At 40.5% G+C, this 17,264-nt stretch overlaps 1 protein-coding gene across 1 annotated transcript; it reads left to right on the forward strand.

Annotated features, from left to right (window-relative positions):
* The first annotated feature begins 301 nt into the window (after positions 1–301).
* On the forward strand, positions 302–15,284 carry CENPP (centromere protein P). Its single transcript, XM_054176883.1, has 6 exons — positions 302–449; positions 1,292–1,449; positions 2,001–2,089; positions 6,409–6,497; positions 14,220–14,316; positions 15,222–15,284. Exons 1-6 carry the CDS (start codon positions 316–318, stop codon positions 15,282–15,284), a joined length of 630 nt encoding a protein of 209 aa, XP_054032858.1. The 5' UTR covers positions 302–315.
* Positions 15,285–17,264: the final 1,980 nt, after the last annotated feature.

Raw genomic sequence — 17,264 nt, forward strand, 5'->3', positions numbered from 1 at the left:
TTGTTTGATTTGGTTGCTGAGGATGAAGGTTGATAGTAGTTTACTCTGCAGAAAACAGTGTTTGACACTCCAGAGTTCTTTGAGGTATTCATTATATTTCCAAGGCTACCTGGGATATTAAAAATTGTACATACCAGTTCTAAAGTTTTACAAAGTCATAAAATAGAACTGTTCCATTTTGTGTAGAAAGGTAGGAGGAATATTTGCCTAATGTTACATTTGCATTTCTGAAATTAATTTCCTGGATAAAAATAATGTGTTTTGAAAATGGATTTTTTTTCTTTTACTTTTGTCCAGCAACATTGATTCTGAGACATGGATAACACGTGTCAAGTGTATGAAGATGAAATCCAGTCACTGGAAGAAGAAATTAAACTGCTGACTGAACAGTATAAAGATATTCAGCAAGAATCCACCTTTTATTCTGAGAAGGAGATACTAATGGCAATGTATGCTTTTTTTCACATGTTGGATTTGTGCCACTTCCTTGTCAGTATTGTTTAGGATAGGTTTTTGTCTCTACGTTAGAACTTTCCTTATGTTATTTTTGGTGCGGATATTGTTTAGGGCCTGGGCTTTCTATGGCAAGAAATTACCAATAATAAATAGTTGATCCCCTTTTTACTGCTTTCTATTGGTAGTTTGTTAGTTTTTAGCATTTTGTTTGCTTTTTAAAGGGCAGTCACCGTGGTCAGAGCATGACACCAGCTATGTCACTGTGTGGGCCCTGCAATGGTGCTTACTGCAAAGGCCATGCTTTCTTTCCTGCACAGTGAAACAGCTCAGTGCATGTTTATTTAAACAAACCCAACCAACCAACAACAACAAAAAAACCCAAACCTCAAAAGCTGGGGTTTGGAGACGTGTACAGGTATGACTAGTTATACACTAAAGAAGTGCCATGTCAGGGCTTTTTATTTCCATTGTTTAACTGATATTCTGTATCCTCTAAATGTACCCTCTATGGGTGAAATAAATAATTTAGATGAGTAAAGGCATCACAGCTCACTTTTGTTTTAGGTTTCTTGAACTGGATACTTGCATCTCAGGATTTATAATAATGCCTGTGTCTGCTTGGCAGTGAACATGAAGTATTTATATAAGTTAGAATAGCTGACATTTCCTAGTAACGTGATCCAGCTGAAATTTGACTCCTTGAAAACTCATCTTGATATGCAAATTATCAGATGATGTTACCAATGCCTTTTATTTAATGATCTCACCGTACTGATGGGTCAAGCCATGTTCTTATGTCTCAATCTTTTGCCCTTGCTTCTTTTCTCAATTCTAGAAAATCATTCCAAAGTGAATTTCAGGGAGAATCTAAGGGATATGGATCTCCGTCAGACCTGAAAGCTCAGCTTGAAAGTCTAGAAGCAGACCTCTCCTTTTTGATGAAATTCACTGGTATTCAGTTCACAAGACATTCCAAGAAAACAGTAGAAAGAAGTGAGCATTTTTGTTCATTTTATTGGTGCTATACTGAGCACAGTAAGGAGGGTAAATTCAGACTGGATATTAGGAAGAAGCTCTTCACTATGAGGGTGGTGAGACACTGCAACAGGTTGCCCAGGGAGGTGGTAGAAACCCCATCCCTGGAAGTTTTTAAGGCCAGGCTGGATATGGCTGTGAGCAACCTGATCTAGTGTGAGGTGGCCCTGCCCTTGGAAGGGGGATTGGAACTCGATGATCCTTGATGTCCCTTTCGACCCTGATGATTCTGGGATTCATTGCATTTGCAAATGAATGCTGTGATTTTACTTTCAATGTTGGCAGAAAGACAATTATTTGAAGATATGATAGAATTTCCTTTATTGACAACCTAGTTTCTGGGTAAATACAGTGTTTTGCATAGTGTGAAGGGGAGAGATTGGTGTTAAGTTTATTGTGGGTTGGTTTGGTTTTGGTTTCTTAATCCAAATGGGTTACTTAACTGTATGATGGATAGTATTAGTTGGTTCTTTGGACAGAATTATAATCAAGTATTTGTTTTATAACAGCTAGAAACAGAACAGTGCAAAAGCACAGATTATCAGGAACTTGCTACTCCCTGTCTTTTCAACTGGAATTCCAGCTTCTTGAAATGCAGGTAAGGATCAATGTATGTTTTAAAAGAAAACAACCAAAGAAAACTTGAAATGGGTGACATGGGCATGTCTCAGTACTTCCTTTTCCAGCTGAGACCTTCAACTGGTATTTTGGTTGCCTCAGTCTCCTTAATCTAAGTCTCAGTGGGTTGTTTTCACTCTGTAACACTTGGATCCAACTTTTAAATTCCATGTGCATCCAAGCAAAATAGTTCGGAAGGTCAGGTTCAATAGTCAGAAAAGACTTATCATAGAATCGTTTAGGTTGGAAAAGACCTTTGAGGTCATCAAGTACAAGTGTAAACCTAGCACTGCCAAGTCCACATCACCCTTCCTTCCCAAAACATGCTCTCTGTGGGAGTTCTTGCAGACTAACAATTAAGTAAAGCCTTGAACAGTGCTGGATTTCCACTGACTCTGCCAAGTACCTGCTGGGACTTCATCCTGACCCCACATGGCTTTCATCCCATAGCTGTCTCCAATCGCCCCCACCACATTTTCTCTTGTCAGATACCATGTTATGGAGACTTGAAAATTCAGAACTGTACCTCTTTTGAGAAAGCTGGGGAAAAGCTAAAATCCTACAAACTCAAACCGTTGTTTTTTGTGGGTGTTTTTGTCTTTGCTTTGGTCATATTTCTATTTGCTTGGCTACTGTGACCACCATTACATCAGGGAACTGCTCAGATGCTACATGAAGGATTAGACTTTTGGCAAAGAAACTCTATCATAAGAATTTAGTCTTAGTATAGAATTCAGAATGATAGCAGTGGAAACCAACTGCTCCTCCAAATTAGAGCAATGTACCCCAGTTTGTGTAGTATCTATTCTGTAATTTTGACAACAGGAAATACCCTTCTCTGGACAACTTGATTTTCATCTCAGCTTTAAAGGTATTTAAGTTGAATGTATTTGGACCTGAAAGGAATATTTAGACAGTCACGTGTGGATTGCATAATTTGAAATTGCAGGAGTTCAACTGTATCAGGTTATTCTGCAACCTAAGTCCATGTGTGACTTAAAACTTGTGGTCCTAATGATCCCATTTGCTAGTGTAGAACTGCATTTGGCTTTGACCATGGAAATAACCTGCCTTAGTTCTGCGATTTGGTTAGATTAATGTTTGTCCCTCCTGTGTGCTCCTGCAGAGTGTCAACAGAGATCAGATGAGTAGCAGGGTATTAGTTTGTTGATAGCTGCATGGGTGATGCTTCAATCTATTTACACCACGAGGTGGCGCCACTTGTCGTCATAATGCCTGAAACCTCTCCTACTCAGCGCTATTTTGTCGTCTGTGAAGTACCAAGTGTAAAAAAAACCAAAACAAACAAAACACAAAACAAAAACCAACCAAAGAAACAAAAACCCCACCAAAAACAAATTAACAAACTCCAAAATAAATAAAACACACACAGGAAAAAAAACAACAACCCCCTCCCCAATAAAAACTATTACAAAAACACAGTGTCAGACCAGCATACAGTTAGAATAGAATTAACCAGGTTCGAAGAGACCTTTGAGATTGAGTCCAACCTATCATCCAACACTATCTAATCAACTGCACCATGGCAACAAGTGCCCTATCCAGTCTCTTCCTAAACACCTCCAGTGACAGTGACTCCATCACCTCCCTGGGCACTCCATTCCAATGTCCACTCTTTCCATGAAGAACTTCCTCCTAACATCCAGCCTAAACCTCCCCTGGCACATCTTGAGACTGTGTTGATATTCCCAAGCTGACTGCTGTTTTGCCAGCCCTGAGTGCAAGCAAACAAGCTCCTGTCAGTTCACCAGTGTTCGTAGGTGAATGCTGACAAAGTTCAGAAAGTGAATAAAGAAAGCATATGTAATGCAAAACTGTTGTCTGATTTATTTTCCTCTCTTGCTATCTTCAGGCATTAGGAGAAGACAGGTAGAATCAGTTCAATGATCTGCCAAAACAAGTCTAAACCTTTTGAGAGAGCAGTTACTCTCAAATGAGAGTTGCTTTCTGCTCAAGAACTTTCCTTTAAAATCTTTATTTAACCCTATGATGGTGTCTTGGCACATTTTAGTAACCCACTTTCTTTAGAAGGTAGCATATAAGCTTGGGACTACAAGCAGCTTTTCTACAGCTCCAAATACATGTTGAACCTTTTACTCTAAACTTAAAACATGTTTTCCTGATGTTGCTGACTCGGTCCATTAAGTTCTGTAATGTATCTTGGTGTGCTTTTTCAGTTTTTAGTGAGGGCAGCACTAGGGATTGCTGTGATGCACATTAGCATTTGATTTGAGATCGTCTCTAGTCTCTTCTCTGTGGCAATTCCCATTTGCTGGTAGTGACTGGGTATAAAAAAAATGAAGTATCAGGTCTCCAGTATGAAGGGAAGCAAGTCTTCAAGCCAGCATTTTAAGCTTTTTTTGTTCACTGTTATCTAGCCTGTTGCTCTGGTGTGTTCAAGAATGGATAGAAATAAAGAGTGAAGTTATTTTGTGTCTTTTCTAATTTATGAACTTTCTTTTTTAGTAGGCAATTGGACTTTTTTAATTTGAAAAAAGTTTAATCTTTATTGAATAGTGATGAATAATATATTTATAGAATCATAGAATCAATAATAAGGTTGGAAGAGACCTCAAAGACCATCAAGTCCAACCTGTCACACAACACCCCATGACTACTAAACCGTGGTACCAAGTGCCCCTCTTGAACACCTCCAGGGATGGTGACTCCACCACCTTCCCGGGCAGCACATTCCAACAGCTAACAACTCTCAGGGAAGAACTTTCTCCTCACCTCCAGCCTAAACTTCCCCTGGTGCAGCTTGAGACTGTGTCCTCTTGTTCTAGTGCTGGTTGCCTGGGAGAAGAGACCAACTCCCTCCTGGCTACAACCGCTCTTCAGGTAGTTGTAGACAACAATAAGGTCTCCCCTGAGCCTCCTCTTCTCCAGGCTAAACAACCCCAGCTGCCTCAGCCTTGATGCATATTTATGCACATATCCCTGAGTAACAAATATAATTGTAATAAAGGTCAAGAATTTGAGGCACAACTGAAGGCTTTAAAATAAAAAATAAACCAACCAGGAATATATTTTTTAAACTTAGAGGAGCATTATTATGGTTTTCAGATGAAACCTTAGATTTGAGTTTCCTGGTGTATGTGGCAGCTGGGGGTTGTTCTAGAAAATGAGACTAACCTTCATGAAGTGGAAGTGACATGATGAACCTCTTAGTGATAAGTTTTCCTTTATACATATGCATTGCTATGCTGACAAGTTCTGTGTTATTCCAAAAGCCTTGTTGTATGCAGGAGTTGATCTGCTGGAGGGTAGAGAGGCTCTGCAGAGGGACCTCGACAGGCTGGACAGATGGGCAGAGTCCAACGGCATGAGATTGAACACATCCAAGTGCCAGGTTCTGCACATTGGCCACAGCAACCCCAGGCAGTGCTACAGGCTGGGGTCAGAGTGGCTGGAGAGCAGTCAGGCTGAGAGAGACCTGGGGGTGCTGGTTGATGGTAGACTGAACATGAGCCTGCAGTGCACCCAGGCAGCCAGGAGGGCCAGTGGCATCCTGGCCTGCATCAGGAACAGTGTGGCCAGCAGGAGCAGGGAGGTCATTCTGCCCCTGTACACTGCACTGGTTAGGCCGCACCTCGAGTCCTGTGTCCAGTTCTGGGCCCCTCAGTTTAGGAAGGAGGTTGACTTGCTGGAGTGTGTCCAGAAAAGGGCAACAAGGTTGGTGAGGGGCTTGGAGCACAAGCCCTATGAGGAGAGATTGAGGGAGCTGGGTTTGCTTAGCCTGGAGAAGAGGAGACTCAGGGGTGACCTTATTGCTCTCTACAACTACCTGAAGGGAGGTTGTAGTGAGGCAGAGGTTGGTCTCTTCTCCCAGGCTACCAGTACCAGAACAAGAGGACACAGTCTCAGGCTGCGTCAGGGGAGGTTTAGGCTGGAGGTTAGGAGGAAGTTTTACACAGAGAGAGTGATTGCCCACTGGAATGGGCTGCCTGAGGAGGTGGTGGGGTCGCCGTCGCTGGGGGTGTTCAGGGCGAGGCTTGACAGGATGCTTGGTTGTATGGTTTAGTTGATTAGGTGGTGTCGGATGACAGGTTGGACATGATGATCTCGAAGGTCTCTTCCAACCTGGTTAATTCTATTCTATTCTAATACTGGTGCTCTTGAAAAGAATGTCCACGCTGTTTCAAAACAGCTATTTCAAACATTCTAGTGCTTAGTAGCATTTGTGTGTATTGTTGTCTATTTTTTGTACAAATAGATACTTTCTTTTCCTCCTTGTTAGAGGAATTTCTAAAATACGATGTTATTTCTCCAATCTAGGATGAAGAGAAAGTGTCCTCTGTTATTACTGATCTTTGCATTGTAATGGAATCTGGAGAAGATTTGAATGTGAGCGAGTTTGTGTCAAGGTAAGGTTTCTTGTTAAAAGGATGTTGCATGGCATAACTTACCTTAAATTTAACGCTGTTTTTTTTAGGTAGGTTGCAGGCAGTCACTTTCTTTGGCAACCTAAACAATTCCCATTGCTTGTCTGTTTCCTTCTGGAGAGAAGACAAAATGCGTTTAGGGCCTGAAAGGACCATTGCAAATGCCTGTTGAAGAGAAAGAGTTTTACCTCTTTGAGATTGGTTCAGAGAAAGATATAACAAGGTAATGTCACTTACTGCATTTTAATGTCTATAATCAGTATGTTAGCTGTTACTCAGATGTATGAGTTGCAGATGTGCAGCGTGGGTAAGTAATAGTTGAAGTGTACATCCAGGATCCCTTTCCAGTTCTTACCTCTTTCCAGTTTCCTGCTCACCATTTCATTTCTCTTCTTTGCATCAAGATTTCTTTCAATGATACTTTTAAAAACAATGGAATATAGTTTAAAAGCTTGGAGTTGTGCATTTGTGGAATGGCTTAAGAAAATGTACGTAGAAACCTAAGCATATGACTATTTCTATATCCTAAGCATAAACTATTCTGAGAACAAATCTGTTACATCTAAATTACTGAGTTAAAATTAATTCTATTCTTTAATTTCTTTTGGTTAATATTATTTTTTTTTAGACTTGGGGAGGAAGAGAGAAGGCAAATGGCTGAGTGAAAATAAAGGTCTATTGAGTTATGCTAGGCTTAATTAATCTGTAGTGAAAACTGAATTTTTTCATTTAGAGGCCATGGAATTTCCACATAAATCTCCTGAAGCTAGTGGTGTAACTAAGAATAGTAATTGACTGCTCTCAAGAAGCAGGTTTTAGAAGAGGAAATGATCCTGTTTTTCTCATAAGTGTTTTTTGACAGCAGAAGTGTCTTGGAACTTAATAGTCATACTAGAAAGGAATGTGGTGAAGTAGTGGCAGACTTTATTTCATCCTGGCTTGAGCACTGCTGTCTTGTCCCAGTCCCTTCATGGCCCTGCTTCTTTTCCACATTATACCAGTATCCATGAGTAAATACAAGTTTTCATGAATGATACAAGATGAATTAAGGCTTTGCTGTCAATAAAGCAAGCAGTTCTTTCTTCTTAGCCTGTGTTTCCATGTTCTATCTGTTGTCCTTGCGTCAGTCTACACACTTTTGAAACCACACGGCAAATGAGATCAGCATAGTTACTTGTTGGAAAAGGTAACTGGAGATGGGAGTGGGAAGCCAACCTTGCCTCCCCTCATCCCCCAGCCCCTTCTGTTGTAATTTTTTTTTTTCCCTATTTGAATTGTTCTGCAATGGCACAGTATTTGTTGCTGGTGTGAAGAAATAAATGTATCCAGAGTGGGATAGATATTGACAATGTCTGTTTTGGCAGCAATAACTGTTAGACTGATTTAATCTGTTCATGTGATTTCCCCTTATGGCTTTGTTCCTCAGTCCCCTTCATGTCCAATTTCAGCCTTTTCCCAACTAGCCCTTCATTCTTTAGTCTTCCAGCTGTTCTTTGAATCTGATTTCTCTCTCTCCCTCCCTTTCCCTCCATTTTTGACCAGCTAAACCTGGTTTCCCTTTGTATTGTTTGTTCCTTTCAGCTTTCTCCACCGGTTTTAGTTTCCTTCTCTTGCCTCCTTGGCCTAGTCTTGCCAAATAAATTGTCTAAGTCTGTACTGTTTTCTCTGTTGGCCTGGACTTTTTTTCTTCCTGCTCAACTTTTTTTTTTTTTTTTCCTTCATTTTTCATAATACATGACACAAAAGGGTCTTTAAGAGCACCAGAGTTAAGAACTTGGCATTCAGTTCTAATTCCCAAGCCCATCCTGCTTTGGAAAAAAAACAGGAAAATGCCACATATTTTCTAAAAGAAGCAATAATCAGTGGTTTATTATCAACCAGGTAGTGCTGCATGGTATAATATCTATTTTTAAAAGCTGTGTCCCCTTCCTTAAATGGGTTGTGGCAATAAGATATTTAAGCAAATGGATTGATAATATTCAGTCTTCAGTTTGGGGCTTTTCCTTGAGTCCACTTTCCACCAGTTACCACTTAATGTTGTACGCTGTTAATGTTGAGGATCAGGCTATCAATGAAAAATCTTGTAGCCAGTCATTTTTTCTTTCTTTGGTTTCCCATTACTTGTTGGGTTAGTTAACTATTGCATAGATTACTTAATCAAATTGGAGGAGTATGTAGGCAGTTTGAAAACTGCTCCTACTTTTTACTAATTCATTAGAATTTACGAGTCAGAGTGAATAACCTGTGAAATATCTATGTTATATTGAATCACAGAATGTGAAGGGGTGGAAGGGGCCTTGAAAGATGGAGAGCAGCCCCCCCTGCCAGAGCAGGATCACCTAGAGCAGATCACACAGAATGCATCCAGGCAGATTTTGATTATCTCCATGAACACTGCACGGACTGAGTTCTTCCCACAGCTGTGTCATTGCTTGGGTTTATATGCTAATGCAAGTAGTCTGGCTTATTGCAGTGAGGTAAAAGAGATTTCCCCTCTTAAAATAACTAAAAGACCTTGTTAATGGAGCCTTAAATATTTTGACAACACTTCCCTATATACTTTAGTGTTTTGTTGATGTTTTGTGAAAGTGAAATGGTGTTTAGATGAAGGGCACGTGATTTTAACCTGATACATCATTACTCTCTGCATGGATACGCTCTTTGCTGTTTTTGGATGACTTGTGTTACATAGATTTTGGGTTTGGAGATGGATGGGTGTTTTCTGTTCCTACTTAGCATTTTGTTAATGCTGACTTCTTTAAAAAAAATTATAAAAGGCTTAAATTTTAACATGCCCTTTCATGGTACCTCATTTCATAGCCACATTGCCACACAATGTGTATTGGTATTTTAATGTTTGTTGCAGTTGATTTCAGTATTAGGAATTAGCTTAACTTAGGCTAGGAAGGTTGTTGACTTGCTGGAATGTGTCCAGAGAAGGGCAACAAAGTTGGCGAGGGGTTTGGAACACAAGCCCTATGAGGACAGACTGAGAGAACTGGGCTTGCTTAGCCTGGAGAAGAGGAGACTCAGGGGAGACCTTATTGCTCTCTGCAACTACCTGAAGGGAGGTTGTAGACAGGCGGGGGCTGGTCTCTTCTCCCAGGCAACCAGCACCAGAACAAGAGGACACAGTCTCAAGCTGCACCAGGGGAGGTTTAGGCTGGAGGTTAGGAGGAAGTTCTACACAGAGGGAGTGATTGCCCATTGGAATGTGCTGCCCAGGGAGGTGGTGGAGTCACCATCATTGGAGGTGTTCAGGAGGAGACTTGATAGGGTGCTAGGTTGCACGGTTTAGTTGATTAGGTGGTGTTGGATGATAGTTTGGACACGATGATCTTGAAGGTCTCTTCCCACCTGGTTTATTCTATTCTAATTAGGAATTTTGTTTATGGGTATTTGAAGTGCTATGAGACAGTTAACTAAAATGGTGCTCTTATGCAATCTTTCTCTGTTGCCAGCACAAAACAGGCTGTATATCATATATGTTTGTTCAGGCCAATACAGATTTATCCCCTCTCTAAATATTAAATCTGGCTTTTGTAGCTTACATTTTGCCAGTGCTATATCTGTACATGACAGAAGTGTACATTCAGGTATATTTCACAGACTAACTTTTACATTTGAAAATGATTCTTTGAACTTGTGAACCAAGACTCTCTCTTCCTGCTTGGTGATCTAGCCTTAAAACTTTTCATCTGCTTTATCTCTGAATGTTGAATCTGAGAGGAAAAAGGAAACAAACAAACTCAAGATAAAATGCTAAGACAAGGTTACAAAGTTCGTGGTCGTCTTTTGAATTGCATAAAAGTAGATAAACATCAAAATGGCCAAGTTTTTAAAAAGAGAATTTTAGGCATGTAGTTTTGTAACAAAGTTTTGTGTTGCCCGCTTCTGCGTACACAGATTTACAGAGCGTATTGTGCTCTGTGTAGAATTATACTCACTGGACAGTGAGAAGTGGGCAGGCATTACCAAGTCTTGATTTTTACTATAGGATATGTAGATTTTTATGTGTACTTTTATGAGTTATGGTTAAAAAAGTTGTCTGGAACACAGAGCTACTCAGCTGTTATAAACCTCTGTGTGTCTACGTACTTCCAGGGACTCAGTTTTGTGTGTGCTGCCAACGCTTTTTTTCATCTTGGCCTGATTTTGTTGGCAGCTGTGACTACTGGCGGTAACTTCCTCTTAATGATGCTGTTCTTTCCAGGCTAGGATAAGACTTGGTTGGCTTTTCTTTTACATTTTCAGTATCTGAATGAACTCAAACACAAACTGCACAAAATATATTGTTTATATACATTAAAGTTTGCCATTCCTCTATATTAAATAGAGCTGGATCTGAGGCACAGTTCTCCCTTGAATAACTGAAGTGACTTTCTGGTACACCGTTGCAGCCATTCTGTTCGTGGCTTCAAGTGTCTCTTCTCAGCTGTTCTGAAAATCCAGAAAGTATAGCTGATCTCAAACAGAAAGGATCTTAAAAGTCAAAATTATATACAGAACTTAGATCTCCTATAGCTTTCTGAAGCATTCCCAGAATCGAGTCAGTTACCTTCCTCAGTCAGTTTTGTAAGCTTCCAAAATCCTGTTTTAATAATTGAATCTCAGCTTTGCATTTTCAAGGCTGGGCTTGCCAGATATGTTTGACTATTCTCTTGTCTGTTTCATTTGACTGTGGCTTCATATCAACAATGACATGAAGCTGTCCATCCTTGTAATTAAAGTAGCGTATTGTTTCAGCTATTCTGATATTAGCTTTTGTGGAATTTTGCCTTCTTTGTGTTCTAGCCACATTTCTTTACTAAAAACTGCACACCCTTTACAAGTTTGTTTTTTTTTCTCCCTCCCCCTGACAACACTGGATGGATAGTTGGCTGCTTGGCAGTTTCTGTCACCTTACTATCTCCTTTTTTTTCCTCTTTTGTGATCCTTACATCAGGAATTGCACTGAAGCTTAAATGATTTAACTTTTGTATGTGTGAAACATGTAGGAAATAAACTTCCTTATGTTCGAAGTGTAAAATCTGTTTGTCTGGTTTAGAGTTGACTTTATCACTCAAGTCCTGGAATTACTATCTTTTAGGTGTAGTTGGCACTTGTGTATTCTTGCCTTTGTTAACTACTGACAGTAGAAATGTAAAAAAATCTCAATGCACTAAGCATGGAAGCATTGTACATGAATATTTTCACTGAGTGCTGTTCAATTCCTCTGAAACTGGTGAAGCCAAAACTTTTGGCTGGACAGATGGGCAGAATCCAACGGCATGAGATTTAACACATCCAAGTGCCGGGTTCTGCACATGGGCCACAGCAACCCCATGCAGAGCTACAGGCTGGGGTCAGAGTGGCTGGAGAGCAGTCAGGCTGAGAGGGACCTGGGGGTGCTGGTTGATGGTAGGCTGAACGTGAGCCTGCAGTGCACCCAGGCAGCTAAGAGGGCCAATGGCATCCTGGCCTGCATCAGGAACAGTGTGGCCAGCAGAAGCAGGGAAGTCATTGTGCCCCTGTACACTGCACTGGTTAGGCCACACCTTGAGTACTGTGTCCAGTTCTGGGCCCCTCAGTTTAGGAAGGAGGTTGACTTGCTGGAACGAGCCCAGAGAAGAGCAACAAAGTTGGTGAGGGGTTTGGAACATAAGCCCTACGAGGAGAGGCTGAGGGAGCTGGGGTTGCTTAGCCTGGAGAAGAGGAGACTGAGGGGTGACCTTATTACTCTCTACAACTACCTGAAGGGGGGTTGTAGACAGACGGATGTTGGTCTCTTCTCCCAGGCGGCCAGTACCAGAACAAGAGGACACAGTCTCAGGCTGCGCCAGGGGAGGTTCAGGTTGGATGTTAGGAAAAAGTTCTATACAGAAAGAGTGATTGCCCATTGGAATGGGCTGCCTGAGGAGGTGGTGGAGTCGCCATCACTGGAGGTTTTCAGGAGAAGACTTGATGGGGTGCTTGGTGCCATGGGTTAGTTGTTTGGGTGGTGTTGGATTGGTTGGTGGGTTGGACGTGATGATCTTGAAGGTCTCTTCCAACCTGGTTTATTCTATGTATTCTATGGTTTATTCTATGTATTTAGAAACTTTTCTTTATTTTCACCAAATCCATACTAGCAAAGTACAAAGCCAGCTGAGCTCTCTCTGCACTGCTTCTTGCAGGACATCAGGTTCCAAGGCAATCTACTAGTGCAGGTGTAGGATCATTTGTATGAATGAAGCCATCATGTACCTGAGTACAGCTTAACTGCTAAATCATGAGGAAGCCCCAAACTGCAGAAATACTGAGAGGTGTTCTGCAGCAATTAGCTTAGCTCCATCCAGGATTATGAATTTCTGTTTATAGTGGGCCTGGCACTTAAGATCTCTGCAGTCCTCAGTTGCATATTCATCAGCATCTCTTCCCTTTTCTGCCCTACTCTAATTATTGAGAGCATCACCACCTCCCAGAGAGCAGATAAATCAAGATCTAATTACAGATTGGATGTTTTGATTTAGATGCCATGTATGCTCTGGTGAACAGGCTTTGTTTTCTGAAATTTCAGGGTTGTTGCGTGGGCAGAGGCAGGCAACATGTCAGGTAAAGATGCAGGAGAGCAGCCCTGTGGAGAAGGGCCTGGGAGTCCTGGTAGATAACAAGTTACCCATGGGATGGCAGTGTGCCCTGGTGGCAAAGAAGGCCAAGGGTATCCTGGCGTGCATTAAGAAGAGTGTGTCCAGCAGATCAAGGGAAGTTCTCCACCCCCTCTAATCTGCCCTGGTGAGACATCGCCTGGAATATTGCATCCAGTTTTGGGCTCCCCAGTTCAGGAGGGACAGGGATCTACTTGAGAGAGTCCAATGAAGGGCTGCAAGGAAGGTTAAGGGACTGGAGCACTACTTTATGAGGAGAGGGTGAGAGACCTGGGGCTGTTTAGTCTGGAGAAGAGATGACTAAGAGGGGATTTAATAAATCATTATAAATATCTGAGGGCTGAGTGTCAAAAAGGAGGGGACAGCCTCTTCTCAATTGCACCCTGTGATAGGCAATGCATATAAACTACAGCACAGGAAGCTCCCCATCAGCATGAGTAGGAACTTTACTATAAGGGTCACACAGCACTTGAACAGGTTCCCCAGAGAGGTTTTGAAGTCTCCTTCTCTGAAGACTTTCAAGACCTGTCTGGATGTGTTCCTGTGTGACCTGTGCTAGATTATATGGTTATGTGGTCCTGCTCTGGTGGGGAGGTTGAAATTGATGTCCTGGGGTCCCTTCCGACCCCTAACATCCTGTGATCCTGTAATATTCAAGGCTTAGTGATGCAATTTGTTAAATGCTACCACTGGTTTTGTAGGTAAAAGTTGTAGTGTGCAACATCTTGGAATTTATTTAGAGAGCCAGAGTATTAGCTGAACACACGTAAGTCATTGAGATTTTTAGTCAACTACTTCGTCCCGTTACCACATTATACATTTAAGACTAAATTTGTTGCTGCTTACCTTCCTGAGCAGTTGAAACCACTGCTTGATAAATGTATTCTTCAATTTTTCTTTTCATGGGGTACATTGCAGGTTTTTTGGGTTTTTTTCTGTTGTGATAATTGTATTGGGGGAGTTGAGTTCTCGCTTCAAATTCTAACAGTATGAATCACAAATTCTTGAAGGAAAAAGTGCAGATTTTAGGCTCTAGAAGTGGTACTGACTAGTACTGTTTGGTTTCTGTGTTTTGCAGAACTGAGGAACATGGAGCTCTTTTGACATTTTTTAGAAGCCTTTCATCGTATGCTGAGTGGTATGAACATCGTAGGCGCACCTTCCTACACTTCAAGGTAGTGTCTATTAAGCCTTTATCTATCAGTACTATATTTAGTTCTGTTGCTCATTCAGGCAGAGCAATGGAGGTGAAATTAGCACTCTTTAGTGGAGTGTAGAAATCTTTGTGTTGCACATCGTGAGGAAGAGAATATTAGGTGAAGGTTTTTGTGTTGTGTTCAAGGGGCAATGCTTCTGCTTGGTGTTTGTCTTGATGTTTTCCAGTCTATTGCTGTGTTCCTCGTATGTGTAGAAAAATAAGAATATCTGTTCCGTTCTGTGGGGAAGCAAGGCAGTTTTTCTTTGGTATTGCATTTCATTCTGACCAACAACAACAACAAACAAAAAGGCAAAAGAAGAAATTAAAAGAAAATAACATTTGTAGTCTTTGGCATGTAAATGTTAGTTCTGAAGGACTGGGTCCGCGTCTCCTGAAAATGTGGCAGCATGTGTTTGGGCAGCAGGACTTCCAGTTCTGAAATGTTTCACCTCATTGTGAAATGAATTGTTCCTCACTCTCATCTAGAACACAGTATTTGTCCTTAGTTCTAAATTACCATCATATGGCTTTGTTGCTTTGACTTTGTACTAGTTTTAAGGTAAGTAACTATTCTTTATAGCAAAGATGCTGCAGTCTTGCAGACACAGAACATCTGTGATGCTCAGAGGAGGATGTTTAGCTGCTTAAGTGTGGGGTTTTTTTCTAATTGAATTTTATGTATCTCAAGCATTTACTGTCATAAACTCAGCACCTTTGTTGCTTTTCAACTGCAGTATGAAGTGGGAACTGCTTTGTTTCCTGTTTTTTTGAATCTTATAGGCCTTTTACGTTCTGTGCTACATTGATCCATTTCTGTTGATTAATGGGGGGAAAAAAGCTGTAATTTCTGAGAATTTAAAAAATAATAACTTGTATTATCAGGTGATAGGAGCAGGATCAGAGAGTATCAGTTCATATAAGGATTTGTCTTTAATTCCTCCATAGAGAAAGTTGCACACCAGGGGCTTTATCGCTGTGTGGTGTGTTTTGATTCTCTTCTGACTTGACTTGATGCTTTCTGATCCTTACATCAACCTCCCAGCAGCAGTCACTGTGGTTTCTGGGTCAGTGGTTCAGTCAACTGCTGTACCTATTTTCATTTTAAATTTCAGTGGAAAACTGAACAAATGGGAAGGAGAGAAGTCTGGAGAGTGTTTTTTAAGTTGTCTCCTGTATATTAAGCAGTTTTAAAAGGTATTTGCTCAGATGAGGATAAACAATGAAGGGGTATGTTTATTGCTAAAAGATGTGTGAGGTTAAATTCACTGAAGACATACATTACAAGTTTGTTTCTATTACAAATATGTTTTTCTAAAGGTATTTTTCTTTCCATGGGCAAAGATGCTGTTGAGAGAGGGAAACCACTTTGGAACAGTATTTATCAAATATGATTGATTGTGGACTTAGGAAGACATTTCTCAGGCCACTTTATTTCTACTACTATTAGTAATGATTCCATTTAGACTTTCTGACGTGAGAGAGTTAATTAAGGGGTCAAAGATAAAATTTGACAGTTAATCACATATTTGCAACTTATTACTAGTGGTATCCTTTTAACATTTGTATGAAAATAAAGTCTTATCCTGCTGATATTCACATTTGGACACTAAATATAAGTCTGTAAGCTTTGTTGTAAATATTTTTTTCCCCCCTCTACTGGCTTGCTAGACTTCAAGTATATAGGCAGGTAACTGCACAGGACTGGAGAGAAGACTATTTGGGGTGGGGTTCTGGTTTTATACCATTTTCTGTTGTTTTGTAATTTTTAAAGGACATGATCCAGGCTGTTAAGTAGAACCTGCCAATAATTTTCTCACTGTGAACTGTAAAAACAGGAAAGGATTATTGTTTTATTTTCTGTTAATTTTGGTACTTGAGAAGAAAGGAATAACATAGAAGTGATTGAATACTTAGTTATAACAAACATTAAATATGAATAACAGTTGCAAGTTTCAAGCAGAGATGGAGAGCACTAAGAAGTTGACTGTCACAAAGGGCAGTTTTGTAGTGAGTTTCCTAGTCAACAAGAGTAATGGGTAACTTGGTTTAAGCCAAAAGCAATTGAAAACAGTGATGTGACTGTAGCAGGCTTGCCTAGAAAGAAGGGGCAGGCTTAGTTTGGTGTGCATGAAGGGGGATGTTCAGTTGTAGGGTTTTTGTGCTCTTTATTATGAACTGCCTGAGATTGTGCTCTAGCAGTTGTGGGTATTACTGAAATGGGTTCATCTGCAACTTGCGTGCTTCACACATAAACCCAAGAACAGAGCATAACATTACTACCTTCAGCTGCTGCTCCTTTATTGTTCTGAAAAAGATCTACAAGGTTGTGCTTTAAATATGCTGAAGGGGTGAGTGGAGTGTCCTCATGCCTTTTGTACTGCATTACTTGTGTGGCAGGCCTTGCTACAGTGCCACAGTAAATATTATGTCTGCAAAATGAATTTACATCTGCAAATAATCTTCTGATCTAGACACACCCTCAGCCTGCCATGAGGCTGAACAGCTGAAGTGTGTTGGCTTTGCTGGAAGAGCAGAATGTTGAAGCTGATATTGATAAACAAGAGGAAAAGAAAAAAAGATTCAAGTTTTATTGGAAATACAGAACAGAAACAAGTGACAAGAGGAAAACAGATTGGTATACATTCAACTTCATATTAGTACTGGTCACACAAACAGAAGGCAAAAATTCATGCATACCTAAACCCTTCTCATGTAATGTTTTTAATGAAGTAACTTGCCAAGAATTGGAGAAGTAAATTAAAATATCTCAGATAACTTATTGCCTGCATGAGGCATTCAGGGGGTACCAGTTGTTTACTTTGGTTTGCCCATAAAATATTAAGTGTTAATTAGTGTTAGTGCTGATATTTAGTACCTAAAAAAAATAATATATATATCTATATACAGCCTTTGAATGTAAAATTA

Source organism: Dryobates pubescens, chromosome 1 (assembly GCF_014839835.1).
Source record: "Dryobates pubescens isolate bDryPub1 chromosome 1, bDryPub1.pri, whole genome shotgun sequence".
Classification (NCBI taxonomy): Eukaryota; Metazoa; Chordata; class Aves; order Piciformes; family Picidae; genus Dryobates; species Dryobates pubescens.

Bases quoted from the DNA above. Each gene is read 5' to 3' on its own strand.
- CENPP (XM_054176883.1), top strand. From the start codon at position 316: ATGGATAACACGTGTCAAGTGTATGAAGATGAAATCCAGTCACTGGAA. The intron at 2,090-6,408 runs GTAAGGATCAAT...TCTCCAATCTAG, and splicing joins TCCAGCTTCTTGAAATGCAG to GATGAAGAGAAAGTGTCCTC. The intron at 14,317-15,221 runs GTAGTGTCTATT...TTGTATTATCAG, and splicing joins GCACCTTCCTACACTTCAAG to GTGATAGGAGCAGGATCAGA.